The sequence below is a fragment of the Nicotiana tomentosiformis genome, chromosome 12, assembly GCF_000390325.3.
Source record: "Nicotiana tomentosiformis chromosome 12, ASM39032v3, whole genome shotgun sequence".
In the NCBI taxonomy this organism is placed as follows: domain Eukaryota; kingdom Viridiplantae; phylum Streptophyta; class Magnoliopsida; order Solanales; family Solanaceae; genus Nicotiana; species Nicotiana tomentosiformis.
The window spans coordinates 76242954-76262667 of NC_090823.1; the positions used below are offsets into that span (position 1 = coordinate 76242954).

Sequence of the window (19714 nt, forward strand, 5' to 3'; positions counted from 1 at the left end):
ACACACTCGGCCACACATCATCTCGTTCTTTAAGGTAAATAAACTACTTATATTAGTGAGTTGTGAAGAAATGATCCCAATTAAGTCCAAAGATATGAAAAAGATTGAAAAGTTGCTCAAAATGAGAAAATTCATGTTGTCAGCCCAATTACTGCCCGAAAACGAATCAAAAGAGGAGGAAAAGGTTCCCCACTCAATCTAGTCCTTGATACAGGAATATTCCACATTATTCCAAGAGCCAAATGGACTTCCACCTCCAAGGAATTATGATCATGCCATCGATTTGTTACCAGGCTCTAAACCAGTCAATCAACGGCCATATCACTGCTCATATGAGCAGAAAAACATAATTAAGAGGATGGTGAGAGAAATGCTAGAAGCCCAAGTGATCACTAACAGTTCTTCACCATTCACATCCCCTGTGATTCTGGTCAAGAAGAAGGATTCTTCATGGAGGTTTTGCGTTGATTATCGCAAACTAAACGAGGTGACTATGAAAAACAAGTATCCTATTCCGGTGGTAGAAGACTTGTTGGATGAGTTGCAAGGGGAAAGCTTTTTTCCAAATTAGATTTACGGTCAGCTACCATCAAATACGAATGAGGAGAGGGGATGAGTACAAGACCACTTTTAAAACACATCATAGATTGTGGGAATTCTGCGTAATGCCGTTTGGATTGATAAACGCCCCTCCTACCTACCAGGCTTTGATGCACGAAATCTTTGTTCCGTACATAAGAAAGTCCGTCCTCGTATTTTTTGACAACATTTTAGTTTACTATGCTAACCTTGAAGACCATATTAGGTATCTCATAAAAGTGTTTGAATTACTGCATCAAAACAGGTTGTTTGCTAGACGATTGAAATGTAGTTTTGCACAAACACAAGTGGAGTATTTAGGCCATGTCATCTCGGGCGAAGGAGTAAGTACATATGTTACCAAGTGGAGGCAATGCTATCTAGGCCACAACCTGTGAATATTAAAGGGCTGAGAGGATTCCTAGGCCTAACTAGTTATTATAGGCATTTTATAAAAAATTACGCGATAATTAGTAGGCCCTTGACTCAGCTGTTAAAAAAGGGATGCTTCCAGTGGAGTGGTTCAGAATCACAGGCCTTTGAGGAACTTAAGAAAGCTATGGTCAAGGCCTATGTTTTGGGCTTACCAGATTTTTCCATTCCCTTTACAGTCGAAGTGGATGCTAGTGGTAGTGGTATAGGTGCAGTTCTAATGCATAATGGAAGGGCTTTGGTATTCTTGAGTCAAGCATTAAGCCCAAAACACTTGGGCCTGTCCACATACGAAAAGGAATTGGTCGCACTCTTGGTAGCCGTAGACAAATAGAGACATTATTTGCAGACTAATAAATTCCTCATACGCACGGATCACTTCAGTTTAAAGTTCCTTCGAGATCAACCAGTGACTACAACGCTATAACATAAAAGAATCACGAAGCTAATGGGTTTGGATTATGAAATTTAGTACAAACAAGGTGCTGAAAATGTTGTGGCAGATGCTCTCTCACGCAAGAAAGAATTGATGGGTGAGTGTCAAGGAATCTCAGTCATTCAACCTCGTTGGGCTCAAGAAATCATGGAAAGTTATGAGAATGATCAAGAGGTACAACAACTGATAGTGCAACTCAGCATTGATCCTTCATCAGTCCTAAATACTTCTTTTCAACATGGGATTCTGAGCAAGGATAGTCAAGTTTGGGTAGGCAACCATGGACACCTCAGAGAAAGATTAATACAGGAAATGCATGCTACTCCTTGGGGGGAGGAGGGGGGGGGGGTCACTCTGGGATCTTACCAACTCAGCAAAGATTGAGATCCTTATTCTATTGGCCAAGTCTATTAAAAGATGTTAAAGAAATGGTGAGGTCCTATGAAGTGTGCCAAAGAAATAAAGGGGAAAGTGTGCCCTATCCTGGCCCTTTTCAACCCCTTCCTATTCCAACTAAGGCATGGGAACATGTGACAATGGATTTAATTGATGGACTTCCTAAGTCTTAGGGCAACGACAACATAATAGTGATAGTCGATAAATGCACTAAGTATGCCCATTTCCTAACCTAGTCTCATCCTTACAATACCACCCAAGTAGAACAAAAGTTTTTAGATAATGTGTTCAAGCTCCATGGCGCACCCTGCTCAGTGGTATCGGATAGGGACCCCATTTTCATCAGCAATTTTTGGAAAGAATTGCTAAAAGGTCTGCAAATTCAGTAAAAGTTAAGCACGGCTCACCATCCATAAACAGACGGTTAAACAGAGAGGTTGAACAGGTGTTTAGAGACCTATTTAAGGTGTATGACGGATTACAAGCCCAAGGAATGGTGTAAATAGATTCCTCTAGCCAAATTCGGGTACAACACGACCCATCACATATCTATTGGGAGGTCACCTTTCAAAGCCCTCTATGGGTGTGATCCACCTCAGCCTACCTTCGAGTTGGTAGCCCAGACCAAGCTTGAAGCAGTAGACTAGTTGCTTCATGATAGGCAGCTTATGAGCAAAATTCTACAAGATAATTTACAAAAGGCCCAGAATAGAATAAAATAATTCGTTGATAGAAAGAGGAGTGACAGATCCTTCGAGGTAGGGGACATGGTTTTCCTCAAATTGCAGCCTTACCGCCAAATCTCAGTAGTCGTTAGAAGGAACTTGAAACTAGTAGCCAAGTATTTTGGTTCTTACAAGGTGCTTCGAAGAATTGGTACTGTGGCAGATGAGCTAGAATTGAAAGTGGGCTCCAAAATACACCTAATTTTCCATGTTTCACAATTGAAGAAAAAGGTTGGTTCCGGAATCTTCCCATCTCAAGACCGACCCTATTGTAACGATGAAGGACAAATTTTGACTGAACCTATCGCAATTTTAGAGCGTCGAATGGTGAAAAAGGGCAACAAAGAAACAGTGGAGGTCTTGGTGCAGTGGGCTAACCTTTCTAAGGAAGAAGCCATCTGGAAGGACTACGCATTTATTACTTCACACTTCCCAGAATTTGATCGTTAAAGAGATGAAAGTCTTTTCTGGAAGAGGGATGAAATGTTATGAATTGCATTCGTAACCTTTTGGGCCGGAGTGGTTAATACCTTATTGGGCCAGTCATTAGCTGATACTAGTATTTTAGTCATAGTCTCATTTTCATATATAGCACATTATGTTAGTCTAGTAAGTCTGGGTGGCTGTGTAGTCAATAGGACACGTGTAGTTCCCTATATAGAGTTGTTAGACATTATTCTGAGATGACAGATGTCCAACATAGTATAAATAGTAGGCTCAGTGTACTAGAGAATCTATCTTAAATGAAATTTATCTCTTTTTCCTTTTAATTTTGTCTTTTCCTTTCTTTACATTTTTGGCATCGTAGCAGCCGCTACACCTAAGGTTCTATATGTAGTAACTTTAAAACTAGGAACTACAAAATTTTGAGATTCCATCTGAGGAATCAAAAGCTCGTATTATCTGGAATTAATGCGCACCAAAAAGAAAACGGAAAAGAGAAAAACAAATAAATTGGTACTGAACGATTATGTTAAGGTATAAATTTTGAAGAATTTAGCGACTGGTTTTGACCTAACATGCTATTTTTGTAATTACAGAGAACATATTAGTGTTATATTGCCTACATGTTGTGGCCATTATTCTCGTGTCACTTTGATTACCTTGAACATGTTTTTGTGTAATATTTTTATTATCATATATGTACTGACAGTGTGACAATATAAAATATCACACATAGGGTTAGAAGAAACTTTTGAACCCCTTTGCCGCTATACTAAATTCTAGAATCTTAATTTCTTATTGTATCAAGAAAATTCAACAGCATATATAAAACTAAAACAATTGATATTTCCCTATTTGCATAGTATATATAATTTATTTGTATGAAAGTTATTTAATTGAACCCCTTGCTTGAACTTAGCTCCGCCCCTGGGTTAAAGTGAACTAGCTACACCAAGTAAATATTATTGTATACAATAAAACTCGAGTCACAACAACTATAGTAGTTTAGTTCAATATCGTAGATATATTACAATATCTATGAATCTCTGATTTTCTTTTCTAAAATTAGATTCAAGGGTCTTTGAGCTTGATTTTGAATTTTATATTATTTTAATCCAAGTGCTTGAAGTTTGATCTGGATTGTGATGTATTTTAATCCAATGGCTTGTGGCTTGATCTCAAATTTTATGTATTTTGATCCAAGGGCTTGAAACTTATTCTTGACCCTCCGTCTTGATTTTTTAATCCTTAGAACGCTTGAATACTTGTAGCTTGTAGAAAAATTTGTAGCATTCAATTCATGAGCTCCCACTTGCTTCAGGTTATGAATTGTGGTCCCTATTCTGAGTTATGAAGACCCTAATCTCCAGTTCTAGGATAGAAGAATGGTGATGAGAATAAACTCTTTCCGGCCAATTAGGTTGAAGCGCGACAAGACCATACTTGTTTGGCTAGATGTCACTTGTAGACGTGACGCGAATTTCGTAGGTTTTTTTATTTGACTTGGCATGCCATGTCATTTTGACATGTGGCATGATCCTATTGTCTCTTTCATTTGACTTGGTGTGCCATATCATTTGACACGTGACACAAGTTTGGTCCTCTAAGATAAGATGACATCTTGGGCTTAACATGGTAGACTCATTGTTTGTAACTCAATTAAAAGGGCTAGCCTAATGCATTTGGATCTATTTATTAAATTCATATCTATTGGAGTTAAAAAATTAATCCAACTATTATTAGGCCGCGATATTACTAGGACTAATATATCTTGGATTTAATATAGTCCAAATTATTTTTTAAATTTAAATCCAATAAAATTTTAGTGCTTACAATTATGGAAATCTTACAGAAATGTCCCAAATAAGTCCCAACTTACCAACCTCTAGCCATGAATCATAGACTTACCAAAAATAGCCAAGCACATATAAATATTAAAACCCAAATAAATAAGGTTCTTTCTCTCAAAGAATCACATGCTAAGATCTCCTTCCATATTTTAAAGCGTGATTAGCAACATTAGATGCAAGATGGAAAGGAAATTTCATGGATGAGGTAGCAAATAAGGTGATAATATATATATATATATATATATATATAGATGAGTCAATATACAAAATTTGAGGAAGATTGGAGGTGATTTGGTATCAAAATTCGTAGTTAAAACCGAGTTCAAAAAATTCTTCTGCGACACATCTATCACGCATGTATCTCATACACAGGTATACATGGATATACATGTGATACACATTTGATACAAATATAATACATATGTTATACACAAATGATACACAGTGTGATACAAATATTATTATTTTTTCATGTTCATCTTCTACTTCGAATTTGCAATTCAAACCACCTCAAAACACCACCAAATCATCCCAAAACTGAGATTCAAGCTCCTTATGATGTACCCAATCTATTCTAATAACATCCGCTCAAAAGAAAGCAAAATTTAACCTTTTTTGCTACAAATAACTAATTGGCTAATATTGGTAATATTTGACTAGTATTAGTAATATCTTATGAATTAACCAATTTTTATAATAAACTATTTATAAATGGACATTAGTCGGTAGTTTTCCTACCGTATTACATCCTTGTTTTCTACCTAACATAATAATGTATATATCAGCCCATGACCCTTTCTTAACTGTTTACACTTGACGATCCTGTGATATTTCACATCTCTGTCTTCTGTTTCTCCACGTAAACTAAACCTACCAGTCTTTACTCATAACTCATAGCAATAGGGATCGGACAAAGTCAATGCACTTCCATTAATTCAATCACTCATTCATTTATTTTCTTGTTTTCTGTTGTAAAAATAAATCAAAGTGTAAATAAAAAGCAATAAATGTTTGATAGGACATAGCAATTTGAGAAACATTCTGATCTTATCCTCCAACTACTCAAGAAGATGCTTTCAACTGCCATGGATCACCTCAAATCTCAACCTTTCTTAATTCTTCTTCTCTCATTTATTGGATTCATCTCCTTCTTCAAAAACTCCTTTATTTTTCTCAAATGGATCTTCATCACATTTTTCAGAAATTCAAAGAATCTTAAATCTTATGGCTCATGGGCACTCATCACTGGCTCAACTGATGGAATTGGAAAAGCTTTTGCTTTTCAACTGGCCCAAAAAGACAATCTTAACCTAATATTAGTGGCTAGAAACTTAAGCAAACTACAACAAGTCTCTGCTGAAATCAAAGCTCAAAATCCAAATACCCAAATCAAGATTGTTGTTCTAGACTTCTCTGGTGATCTTTCTGCAGGAATTCAAGAAATGAAAAAGGCCGTTGAAGGGGTAGATATTGGTGTTTTAATTAACAACGTTGGTGTCACATATCCAGGAGCCATGTTTTTTCATGAGGTTGATGAGAACATATGGAAAAAATATAGTGAAAGTGAACCTGGAAGGTACTGTTGAATTGTACGTATTCCTATTTTATTTAAAAGCTTCAACTGTACACGTTCCTCCTCGGCAAGTTTAATTCTTTTTCATTAACCTAACATATTAATGGTTGGTGCCTAGCGGTGTCTCTGCTTTTATATTGAATTGTGTGACTATCTGATTTAAATTTTTTTGTTAAAAAAATACATTTTTTAAATTAATTAATTATGTTTTCAACGGTCATTCATGTACGACTTTACTCTTTTTCATGAGCTAGTGATGTTTGGCATATTTCGATATGTGTTGATGTTACTTTACCCATATTTTAACCGCTTCTTGATGTTATTTGATCTTTAAAATGCCCAACATGGTTTAATTATTGGTTTTATGACTAATTGAGTTGTGTGTGGTGAATTAGGGTATTTGGAGTGCAAAAATATGAATAAAAGGTGCTCTAGGTAGAGGAAGAGAGATTGGATGCGTCGCATCCAATCTAAAAAAAGATCAGATTTCGTGCACCCTTAGCAGTGAAGTCGGCCCATAGCGTCCACCGTAGCATCCGAAGCTGAGAAGTGGAGGACGAGGTGGATGCGAAGCATCCACCGTAGCATCCGAAGCTGAGAAGTGGAGGACGAGGTGGATGCGACGCATCCACCCTAGCATCAATCCCTGAAGCTGATTTGGATTAGAAATAGGAGAACTTTGGCCCACGACTTTGGTACGCAATATATAAGCCAAAAATGCCTCTTTTAGGTCATCTAACATATTGGGAAGAGGAAAAAAGCCAGGAAAAAGCTGTGAAGGCCGGAATTCATCAAGTTTCATCTTTCTCCCACCAAACTTAGTAATTTTTATGTTTCTTTATATGATTTGTTGTTTGGCTACCATGTCTATGTGGAGCTAAACTTCACGTTCTAGGGTTGTGGTTCTTTCATGACTATTGTTATTCGGATATTGATTTTGACTTCTTGATTTATCATATTAGTTTATTTATTCAATCTTGCGCTTAATTATTTAATTGCTTGATCATCAATTGAATATTATCTACGAATCTAGAATTGAACTCGAAAGTGGGAATTCTATATTGCATATAGGATTGAGTAGGGCAAGTTCTTGAACTCGGGCATCGGGGAACGGATTCGTAGTTAGGATAGACATATACCTAATTGTCTTGCTTGGTTGATTTACAGGAATTATAAATGCGTTCTTGTTGATTCTAACTCCATAGACATATAGGCGTTAGGTTAGCTTGAATAGGCGAGTAAGAACTCGACAGATTCTTATGAGCATTAACCCTGTCAACCAATAAGCTAGATAAATTAGTCGGTCAATTCAATTGAAGAATACAATAGGATTGTTAGATAGCCCATAACCCTAGATCGTTTTCATTACATTGATATCATAAAAGTCTGCTCTTTCTCTGTTCAAAGTTTATTATTTATATTATTCTTATTTAATTAGTTAGAATAAAATATTTTTAGATTTAATTCTTGTTTAGATAATTAAGATAGGCTAATTTAGTTAATAGTTAATCATAAGTCCTCGTGGGTTCGACATCCGACTTTGAGTCACTTTATTACTTGACGACCGCGTATACTTGCGTGAGTGTGTTTGGTCGCAACAAGTTTTTGGCGCCGTTGCCGGGGACTTAGAAATTTGCTATTTTTCTAGATTAGACATTTTTTTATCTATTCATGTTTTTTATTTTATTTTATTTTAGTTAGTATTTTTTATTTATTTTAGCATGGTATCTTGGAATAAAAATTGTTCGAATGATGGTTATTCTTATTTTGATGATCCTTGTCCATATTGTGGAGGACTCCACTGGTGGAAAAATTGTCAGAATGTTCCCAGGAGCGAGTTGTGCGCACAATCTCAATCCTTTGAGTGGAATATTTATAATATGTGTGGTGGTCAAGATGGCCATTGGGATGGTTGTCCTAATTTTGTTCATCCTTCTCTGAGCCCTTATTATGATCTTTCTAATGATATTTCTGAGTTTGATAGGGGCAATGAAGTGCAGGATATGGAGCCTGATGCATATATTAGGGATATTCTGAGGCAAGTAGCAGAGCAACAGGATGAACTCAAAAAAGATATGAAAAGAATGAGGGCAGCAATCACAAGAATGAAGGCCAATATGGAAGAATTGAATGAAGAGAGCGAGTGCCAGCAAGAGAAAATTTTTGAAAAAGAGGAGATTTTGAGCCAAACTTGGCTGGCAGAACAGGCTGAAAAGTTAGAAATATATGAAGCTCAACATGAGGAACTTACTGATGGGATGAGACACTTTATAGAGGGAAGATCTAAACTGGGACAAGGGATCTATAAATTTGTCACTACTATTCACGACTTGCAAGATAAATTAAATGCAAAGGTTGTTGCGTCTATCGCCCAACAAAATAGTAATGAGTTGTCAGAAGCTGAAAAGGAGCTTATACGCCAAATTGAGGAGCTAAAAGTGGAGAGCCAATCATTCGAGCATATTTCTGTTGATGATGCCCATGTTGAGAAAAGTACACTAGAGCCATGCGAGGTAGCAGATAATGTTATATTTGAAGACTCTAATGTGTGCACATATGAGGATATAAATAGTAATACAATTCTAAAGTTGGGGCGTGTTGGTCCTCATTCTAAACATTTTTCGACATTGTATTTGGATGATGACATGGAAATCGAGTCATCTAAGCCTTTGGAGGAGTCAATGGAAGAGGAACATGATGCCTATATTTTTGAATTTGTCATGCCAAAAAGCAAAAAATACATTCCTCATCTAAAGGCCGAGAAGTGTAGAGTGAAAAATTTATTACTTGGCCTGGTTATCTTTGTAGCCCCACCACTGGAGCATAGCCGCAAACTGGATGCCATGTTAGGGGCTCAATTCATAAGTTCGAGGTGGAGGCAAAAAGTGGTTCACGTCGTGCCGCTACGTTAAATCAGGCGCTTGTTGGGAGGCAACCCAGCGTTACTGCTTTCTTTTATTTTTGTTTACTTTTTATTTTATTTTATTTTTATTATTTTGTAGTATTTATTTTTGTTTTGTAGGATTATGAGCATAGGAAGCAAAGCCATTAGAAGAGTGCAAAAGCGAGCTAGATGGTGAGGACTAAGTGTGGGGTGCCCACACAAAGGACGATGCCTGGGGGAAGTCTGAGTACCTCGTGAGCCGCTATTGCTTCGGCCTTTGGCCTACCAGGGAGTCTCGTTTACCCTCTTATTATTTATAATGTGCATTGAGGACATTGCAAAATTTTAAGTGTGGGGTGAGGAGATCGTTTGGATAAGTTTCTGTGCTATTTTAGCTTAGTTGTAGTACTCATTCTTAAGTGTAGTAGCTTTTGTGAAAAAAAAAAACGAAAAAGTAGAAAAATTAGACTTTTCCCGACGATTGATCTCCTAGACAGTTTTCTTGAGGGATTAAAGTCTAAACAAAAATTCAAAATATGTCTTTTAGCTTTCTTTAGGTAGTAATAATCCCCTGTGGTTTTTCTTTGTGCCTCGGTTCTTTTCCATGGGATGTAGTTTGAACCGGGTAGTTTTTTTCTTTTAGAGTAGAGTAGGAATGTAGGGAATAAAAGGAGGAAGAATGATGATGCCTTGTTAAAATGGATAGCATGTTTTGTGGCGCCTATGTCTCGTTTACATGACTTATGTTCACTTTGCGCTTAATGCTTAATATCTCGTTGCTCCGTGAATACTTGCATTGTTTGAGAGTCGGAATGTGATCGTCCTTAGTGAGTCATGTGCCATGTGTGGTGAGGTTTTTGTGTAGTCCATGTAGTGTACTTGTGTCTAGAACTTGCCCGGTATGTGAGTTGAAGCGAAATTTTAGGTGATGCTCGGTTTGAAAAATGATTTTAGGCTTTCTTTGATCTTTTTGAGCTTATTGCTTATCACAAATAAAATCTATCCCTAGTTAAACCTTTTGAGCCTGTAGACCTTTTATTTGGTACCCACATTACAAGCCTATGCCCTTTTTATTCTTAATTGACATTGTTTTGATCCTTTTACCTCTTAAAGCACTTTAATTGTTAGATGAGCGCTAAAAGAAGTAAGAAGGGACTAAGTGTGGGGTGACTTTTGAGTGGAATCAATGAAAGAAAGAAGGGTGCACTTATTTTGTAAAATAATACACCACTAGCGGAAATTGAAAGAAAAAAAAAAGAGAAAAATCTGGAAAAAAAAAAGAAAGAAAAATATAGATGAATAAATTGTTGTCTTGTTCTTGCTAGTGGGTATGAATTAAAGTAGTGCTTAAAGAAAGAGAAAATATTATTGGGGGTGATATTATTTGTGAAATTGAAGTGGTGTTGAAGAATTTGCGCTTAAGTTATTTGATGATGTGTTAAAGTGCTTAGGAGGGTGAATCACTATTCCTTAAATATATCCTACCCGTCCCTTAGCCCACATTACAACCATGAAAAAGTCCTAATTGATTTTAGATCGAGCGAGCTTACATTAGTAGAGATTTACATTAAGGGCAAGCCTATGGTACCAACTGCATGCATGCGACTTCTTTTGTGAGAGTGAGCGATTTTCTTTGTGAGCATGAGATTCGAATGTGTGGATTGATTCTACTCTCTTTGCTTTTGTTGTGAGGGCACATGGTTTCACGAGGGATAGGTAACGTTATTAGACTTCTCTATGATGTTGGGTGTTCAAGCCATGAGTGCATTGTGACATTGAGTCGGTTTTTGAGGTTAGGATTGTTATGAGCATGTTGTCTTTGTTCGAATATGTTTAAAGAAGGGCCTAAGAAAAGGGAAGTGTGTTGATGCATAGTCTAGAGCCTAATTGTTGCAAATAACCATGGTCATAGGTGCAGTGTGCTTTGAATGATAAGAGCTTAATTTTGTTTCGTCTACTATATGATGGTTTGTTCGAGGACGAACAAAGGTTTAAGTGTGGGGTAGTGATGTTTGGCATATTTCGATATGTGTTGATGTTACTTTACCCATGTTTTAACCGCTTCTTGATGTTATTTGATCTTTAAAATGCCCAACATGGTTTAATTATTGGTTTTATGACTAATTGAGTTGTGTGTGGTGAATTAGGGTGTTTGGAGTGCAAAAATATGAATAAAAGGTGCTCTAGGTAGAGGAAGAGAGATTGGATGCGTCGCATCCAATCTAGAAAAAGATCAGATTTCGTGCACCCTTAGCAGTGAAGTCGGCCCATAGCGTCCACCGTAGCATCCGAAGCTGAGAAGTGGAGGACGAGGTGGATGCGACGCATCCACCCTAGCATCAATCCCTGAAGCTGATTTGGATTAGAAATAGGAGAACTTTGGCCCACGACTTTGGTACGCAATATATAAGCCAAAAACGCCTCTTTTAGGTCATCTAACATATTGGGAAGAGGAAAAAAGCCAGGAAAAAGCTGTGAAGGCCGGAATTCATCAAGTTTCATCTTTCTCCCACCAAACTTAGTAATTTTTATGTTTCTTTATATGATTTGTTGTTTGGCTACCATGTCTATGTGGAGCTAAACTTCACGTTCTAGGGTTGTGGTTCTTTCATGACTATTGTTATTCGGATATTGATTTTGACTTCTTGATTTATCATATTAGTTTATTTATTCAATCTTGCGCTTAATTATTTAATTGCTTGATCATCAATTGAATATTATCTACGAATCTAGAATTGAACTCGAAAGTGGGAATTCTATATTGCATATAGGATTGAGTAGGGCAAGTTCTTGAACTCGGGCATCGGGGAACGGATTCGTAGTTAGGATAGACATATACCTAATTGCCTTGCTTGGTTGATTTACAGGAATTATAAATGCGTTCTTGTTGATTCTAACTCCATAGACATATAGGCGTTAGGTTAGCTTGAATAGGCGAGTAAGAACTCGACAGATTCTTATGAGCATTAACCCTGTCAACCAATAAGCTAGATAAATTAGTCGGTCAATTCAATTGAAGAATACAATAGGATTGTTAGATAGCCCATAACCCTAGATCGTTTTCATTACATTGATATCATAAAAGTCTGCTCTTTCTCTGTTCAAAGTTTATTATTTATATTATTCTTATTTAATTAGTTAGAATAAAATATTTTTAGATTTAATTCTTGTTTAGATAATTAAGATAGGCTAATTTAGTTAATAGTTAATCATAAGTCCTCGTGGGTTCGACATCCGACTTTGAGTCACTTTATTACTTGACGACCGCGTATACTTGCGTGAGTGTGTTTGGTCGCAACAAGTTTTTGGCGCCGTTGCCGGGGACTTAGAAATTTGCTATTTTTCTAGATTAGATATTTTACTGTATTAAATTGTATGATCATTTTATTTAAAAATATATTTTAAATTAAATATATTTGTATTTACTTAGTTATATTTTTAACAGGTACCACCTTAGTGACAATGGCAGTGTTACCAGGAATGATACGTAGAAGAAAGGGTGCAATCGTGAATATGGGTTCTGGTGCTTCAATTGTTGTACCTTCTCACCCTCTTTTTGCCATCTATGCTGCAACTAAAGCGTGAGTCTTTCTTCTTCTAGCCATTTATAATTTTCTTTTCATCATTTTATGTGAACTAAGGTTTTTTTTTTCCTGTTAGTTTTCATGTGAAAATTGAAACAAGAATTCCTTTATAGTAAAATTACTACAGAAATTTGCTTATTATGCAAAAAGTTAATCAATATGTCGAGTCTTCTTTTGTCAGAAGAATACATAATAACTACATACTGTTACAATTTCAAGACTTAAAATTGTTACCTCTTCTATTTGACATTTAAAGAAAAGACGAAATTAGAATTTATGTGACCATTTAGTACAGTTGACGTTTATGAGTGTAACTCGGTAAGTTGTCTAGTCCTAAAATCCAACAAACTAACACTACAAATTTAAAATTCTGAATCCGCCTTTGATTTTTAGTTCTCTCTGGTGTATCTATCAACATATATAGGTCTTCCCTTCTAGTTTTGTTCAGTTTTAAATTTCACATTTTTTATTAAAACGAACATGCAGTTATTTAGTGAGCGGTCTTAAAGTACTGTACTTGTTTTGCTTTTATCCTTACTACTCCTTTCGTTTCAGTTTATGTGAAGCTATTTCTTTTTTGATACGTTCCAAAAAGAATGACCACTTTTTAAATTTGGAAACAATTTAACTTAAACTTACAATTCTACCCTTAATGAGAAGCTTTTATAACCATACAAATACGTTGGGCCCCTTTTTGACTTGTTTAAGACCACAAATTTTAAAAATCTTTATTTTTTCTTAAATTTCGTGCCAATCAAACATGTTCACATAAATTGGAATGGAGTGAGTATTTCGTATCGTTGGTCTTTATTTTTATTAGTGAAAATTCAGAAGCGTCAGTATAGGGGTGGAGCTACAGTAGTGGGTGCGGATTCGAGCGAACCTAATGACTTTTTCCCGAACCCTATTTTTGTATTGAAGAATTCACTGCTTAAATAAAAATATCTCACGCCGAACCCAATAGCAAAAGGCACCTGGGTTCGGTTGTAAGGGCTCTGGGTTCTCAAGGAAGACATGCAGGTTCGAATCCCGTTAAAAGCAACGAATTTTATTGTGCTTCTACCACGTTTCTTTTCTTTTTTTTATAAAAAAATAACACAAGCTTTAGGTCACGGTTCTTTCTTAATGTTTAAAACCTATACACTTCAAATACTAGCTCTTCTTTGCGTCACTATAGATACCCGTAGCTAGAACGTTTGCTGGGGTCAACTTTTTGGTTCATAATGAATGCCTCGGCTTGGTGTTTTATGGATAAAAATTGTGATATTTACCAAAATCCAGTTAAAACTTGATGAAGTATTAGTACAACTTTTCTTCTTCTTCTCCTCTTTTCTTTCTGCGCCACTCTTCAAGGACCACAGCTCAAATTTCAATGTAGTGGTCTGGAGCCACTCTGTCACATTTAAACCAGAAAACAATAGTGTTGACTCTTGTGTACTTGTTGTCTTTGATTTCATATTGAACCATCTTCTAGTGACTGTGACTGTGAATAAAGTGTAAACCCCCCCACCCGCCCCAACAAAATAAAAGGAATGGCAAGGTTTTTGATTAGTGTTAGCACACCATAGTAACACTAAAACTACCGGTACAGGGACGAAAAGGAGAATCGCTCGACTGCGTACTAATTCTCTAATCTCTATCTTAATCCAAAAAAAAAAAGGAACCAAACACTTGAGAAAGGGACACTCTAATTGTACCAAAAATAAAGATGGGAACGGTCCAGGGGATGGGGAACAGGGAGGAGACGGCCTGGGTTTGGGGAAAGTCTAATTGTTTTTTTTCCTTCCTTTTTTACTTAATTACTGTATTTTTATATTTTTAGTTACACTTGGTTCGGGCATGTAAAGATAAGAGATCCTGATGTCCCGGCTATGAGGTGTGAGAGGATGACCATGGCGGATCAAATGAGGGGTAGAAGGAGGCCTAAGAAGTACTGGAGTGAGGTGATTAGGCAGGACATGACGCTACTTAAACTTACCGAGAACATGACCCTCGATAGGAGAGTGTAGAGGTTGAGGATTAGGGTTGTTGGTTGACAAACAATCTAGAGTTTCATCTAGGCATCCCAGTAGTATTAGTCCTAGTTAGACTTCAAGTATTCCCTTTAGTACTTCTGCAAATCATTTACTTACTGTACCTACCGTATACGGATAAAAATCGAGCTCACGATACACTCCGGCCTCCATCAGGGTAGAACGGGCTCAAAGATGATTGCGAAGGATCGGGATTGAAGTAAAGGTCTTATCACGTCAGAATTCGGGGTACGTTGTCTGCCCTCGGAAATATCGGGGTCATGAGTCGAGATCGATCCAAATCCTGGAAGACTTCGGGTAATCGAACACGACCAACAGAAGACCGTAATATTCGCGACCGACCGAATATCACGGCGTGGATCTCGGCACGTATCGATGAAGAACTGGTAATCAGTTAAACAAATTTTTTTTTTACCTTTTATAGAGTTGTACTTAGAGTATGATTCCTCTACTATATAAATGAGGGTCTGATAATTCATGAGGGACATTGTAACACGCATTCCAAAGCAATATACTACTATTTTTACTGTTATTGTAAGCCTTTTCAATCATTCGTCAAAGTTGTCCAATGTGAGCCCGGATCGAGGGTGAATGCTTCACCGAGGCTGAAATCATCCTCTTCGCGTGGTTTGAATTTACTGTATCTTTACTTGTCCATTCTAACTCAATTTATTATTTTGTATCAAATTAATCCGCATTTCTTTAAAACCACTCATAAATTTAATTGTTATCCAATTTTGAGGGTAAACAGTTTGGCGCCCACCGTGGGGCTAAGGATAATAGTGGCAATTTGATACAAATTTCCATAACACACCCTATTTCACACTTGTTCTTTGAAGTGTCTTTGATTTCAGGTCTAAGTTTAAAATGTCGAACTCCCAATATGCCCCTCTAAACACAGATGCTGAGTCTAGACACCATGGCGAGAACAACAACATGGTGCCCGATAATAAGGTGCCCCCTGCCGATCCAATTCCAGTCGTGGACCCGATCGATGCCAACTCACATGTATTCATTAACACAAATTTGCCTACCGATCCTGAGAACAACGTCCGCCAGGGAGTCTGATCGGTAGCCCAAAATACTCATGACAGTGAAGGGGATGGGATCAATTAACGGGTGATTTTCAAAATGCTGCAGGCTCAGCTATCCAAAGTCACGCTCCCAGCAGAGTTGAGCCCGAACCGTCCCAGGAAAACACTCGCAGAAATGAACCAGCCACAAATAGGCCAAATGAAGGTGAACCCGGGACCAACCCTGAGATAATAAAGATGCTCGAGGAATTGACAAAATGGGTAGAAATGGGAGAAAAGAAGATCGAAGCCAACGACAAGAAGGTGGAGACCTACAACTCCAGGGTCTACCAAATCCCCGGAGCACCACTGATATTGAAATGCCTAGACTCCAAAAAGTTTGTTCAAAAACCTTTTCCTCCGAGCGCAACTCCGAAGCCGATCCCAAAGAAGTTATGCATGCCTGAAATTCCTAAGTATAACAGAACAACTGAACCAAATGAACATGTGACCTCGTACACGTGCACCATCAAGGGGAACAACTTGGAAGATGATGATATCGAATCTGTCCTGCTAAAAAAGTTCGGGGAGACCTTATCAAAAGGAGCTATGATATGGTATCACAACTTTTCCTCCAATTCTATTGACTCATTTGCTAAGCTTGTAGATGCTTTTGTAAAAGCGCACGCCGGAGCCATCAAGGTCGAGACCAGAAAGTCGGACCCTTTCAAGGTAAAGCAGAGACATAACGAGATGCTCAGGGAGTTCGTGTCAATGTTTCAAATGGAATGGATGGACCTGCCTGTGGCAGACGATTGGGCCGTTCAGGCCTTCACCCAAGGACTCAATACTCGAAGCTCATTGACTTCGCAGCAGTTGAAGCAAAATATGGTAGAATATCCGGCTGTAACTTGGGACGATGTGCACAACCGGTACCAATCAAAAATTAGGGTCGAAGACGATCAGCTTGGGGCCCCTTCCAGGTCTGTTTATCCCATTCGAGATAGTGACAGATCCAAAAGAGACATTGATCATGAACCAAGGTCGAGTAGAGATTGGTATCAACCGTACAACGGTGATCGTAAGGGTAACAGGTATGGACAGAGCCCTGTGAGAAGTGAAAGGAGAAATGATCGAGGTCAAAGTAAATGTGGACTCATGAGCAAAACGGTTTTGATAAGCCCATCAGGCCTAATGAAGCGCCGAGGTTATCGGAGTACAACTTCAACGTCGATGTTGCTGCTATCGTGTCTGTCATCGGACGCATCAAAGACACCAAGTGGCCTCGACCTATACAGTCTGATCCAGCCTAAAGGGATCCCAACTTAATATGTAAATATCATGGCACTCACGGCCACTAAAAAGAGGATTGCCGACAATTGAGAGAAGAAGTAGCCCGGTTATTCAACAACGGACATCTCCGGGAGTTCCTGGGCGATCGAGCCAAAAACCATTTCAGGAATAGAGATTCTAGTAAGCAGATCTAGCAGAAGGAGCCTCAACACGTCATTAACATGATCATCGGTGGGGTGGACGTCCCCTAGGGGCCGATGTTAAAGCACACCAAAGTATCCATCACGAGGGAAAAACAGACTCAAGATTACATACTAGAAGGAACCTTGTCTTTCAACTACGAGGAAGTTGAAGGCATTGTGCAACCCTACTATGATGCACTGGTAATAACTGTACTCATAAATAAATCTCGAGTTAAGAGTGTGTTAATTGATCCAGGTAGCTCGTCCAATATCATTAGATCGAGGGTCGTGGAACAACTAGGTCTACAAGACCAAATCGTGCATGCAATTAGAGCTCTAAACAGATTCAACATGGCACGTGAGATCACTAAAGGGGAAATAACATTACCGGTGAACACCGCCAGAACCATCCAAGAAACAAAGTTCTACGTGATCGAATGAGACATGAGGTACAATGCTTTACTCGGGAGACCGTGGATTCACAATATAAGGGAAGTACCCTCGACGCTGCACCAAATGCTAAAATTCCCGATGCCAGGAGGGATTAAAATAGTTTATGGGGAACAACCGGCCACAAAGGAGATAATCGCGGTCGACGAGGTAATCCCGGTATCCGCACTTTCGACATCAAAGGGTCTAAGTCCGGTGGCCAAAGAGGAAACCAAACAACAATTACTGACACCAACCTCGATCGAACCGGAGAAGCAGGGGACAAGTGAGGACAACGACTACTGAGTTCCCAACTCTTTCATAGTCCCTGACGATTCCGAAGCTACCAAATCAACGGTCGAAGAATTGTAACAAGTCATATTGATCGAGCGCCTGCCCGATCGTAAGGTATACCTGGGCATGGGGTTATGTCCCGAGCTCAGGAAAAAACTCATTCAATTCCTTATAGCTAACATAGATTATTTCGCTTGGTCCCACCTCGATATGACAGGGATTTCGTCGAAGATAACTACTCACAAGCTGAGCCTAGATTCGAAGTTCTATCTGATTAAGCAGAAAATGAGGCCTCAGTCCGAAGTCAAGCATGCATTCATCAAGGACGAGGTATCTAAACTCCTTAAAATAGGGTCCATCCAGGAGGTTAAGTACCCGGATTGGTTAGAAAATGTAGTAGTAGTCCCTTAAAAAGGGAATAAATTAAGAATGTGTATAGACTATAAAGACTTAAACAAGGCATGCCCCAAGGATTCTTTCCCTCTGCTAAACATCGATTGCATGATCTATGCAACGGCCGGTCACGAGATCCTTAGTTTTCTCGATGCCTATTCCGGGTACAACCAAATTTGGATGGACCCGGACGAGCAGGAAAAAACATCCTTCATCACTAAATACGGTACCTACTTCTATAACGTAATGTCGTTCAGACTAAAAAACACCGGTACCACTTACCAACGCCTAGTAAATTGGATGTTCGAAAAGTAAATAGGAAAATCAATGGAGATTTACATTGGCGATATGTTGGATAAGTCCCTGTGAGCAGAGGACCATTTGAAACATTTGCAGGAAACCTTCAATATATTGAAAAATACAACATGAAGCTAAACCCGAAGAAATGGGCATTCGGAGTCGGGTCCGAGAAATTCCTCAGATTCATAGTGTCCTACCGGGGAATCGAGATTAATCCCGATAAAATCAAGGCCATCGAGGACCTCACCATTGTGGATAGTGTCAAAGTCGTTCAAAGGCTAACCGGGCGCATATCCGCTTTGGGTCGATTCATATCGAGGTCCTCCGACAAGAGCCACCGGTTCTTCTCACTGTTGAAGAAGAAGAATTAACTTTTCATGGACCCCACAGTTCTAACAAGCCTTGGAGGGACTCAAGCGGTACCCCTCGAACCCACCTTTACTTCATACTCCAAAGAAAGACGAATAATTGTACATGTACTTAGCGGTATCCGAGGTAGCGGTAGGTTGAGTCCTGGTCTGGGAAGAGGAAGGTACACAATTTCATGTCTATTATGTTAGCAGAACTCTAGGCGAGGTCGAAACTAGGTATCCTCACCTAGAAAAATTGGCACTCGCTTTGCTAAGTGCTTCTAGGAAGCTAAAACCGTATTTTCAATGCCATCCCATATGTGTTGTGACTACTTACCCATTGAGAAACATAATGCATAAACTCGAGCTCTCGAGATGATTGGCCAAATGGGTCGTGGAGATTAACGAGTACGATATTGAATATCGACCCCGAACCGCCATCAAATCTCAAATTTTGGCGGACTTCATGGCCGACTTCACACCAGCCCTAATTCCTGAGGTCGATAGAGAGTTGTTGTTGAACT

General features: G+C 38.4%; 1 protein-coding gene and 1 long non-coding RNA gene across 3 annotated transcripts; both read left to right on the top strand.

Moving 5' to 3' along the window:
* Nucleotides 1-5700: 5700 nt before the first annotated feature.
* Nucleotides 5701-15315, top strand: LOC104110456 (uncharacterized). Of its 2 annotated transcripts, XR_011412723.1 has the most exons (3): nt 5701-6438; nt 12765-12900; nt 15093-15315. It is a non-coding gene; the product is annotated as an uncharacterized lncRNA (long non-coding RNA). The 2 variants fall into 2 exon arrangements; XR_011412722.1 differs by lacking the exon at nt 15093-15315 and having other exon boundaries at nt 12765-13038.
* A 922-nt stretch (nt 15316-16237) lies between these two features.
* Nucleotides 16238-17262, top strand: LOC138902895 (uncharacterized). The gene is made up of 2 exons (XM_070190795.1): nt 16238-17043; nt 17139-17262. Exons 1-2 carry the CDS (start codon nt 16238-16240, stop codon nt 17260-17262), a joined length of 930 nt encoding a protein of 309 aa, XP_070046896.1.
* The last annotated feature ends 2452 nt before the right edge of the window (nt 17263-19714 follow it).

What these genes read in the sequence shown, in the direction of transcription:
- LOC138902895 (XM_070190795.1), top strand. Translation starts at nt 16,238, where the DNA reads ATGGGAGAAAAGAAGATCGAAGCCAACGACAAGAAGGTGGAGACCTAC. An exon ending in GGTGATCGTAAGGGTAACAG is followed by an intron (nt 17,044 to 17,138) that starts GTATGGACAGAG and finishes TAAGCCCATCAG; the next exon opens with GCCTAATGAAGCGCCGAGGT.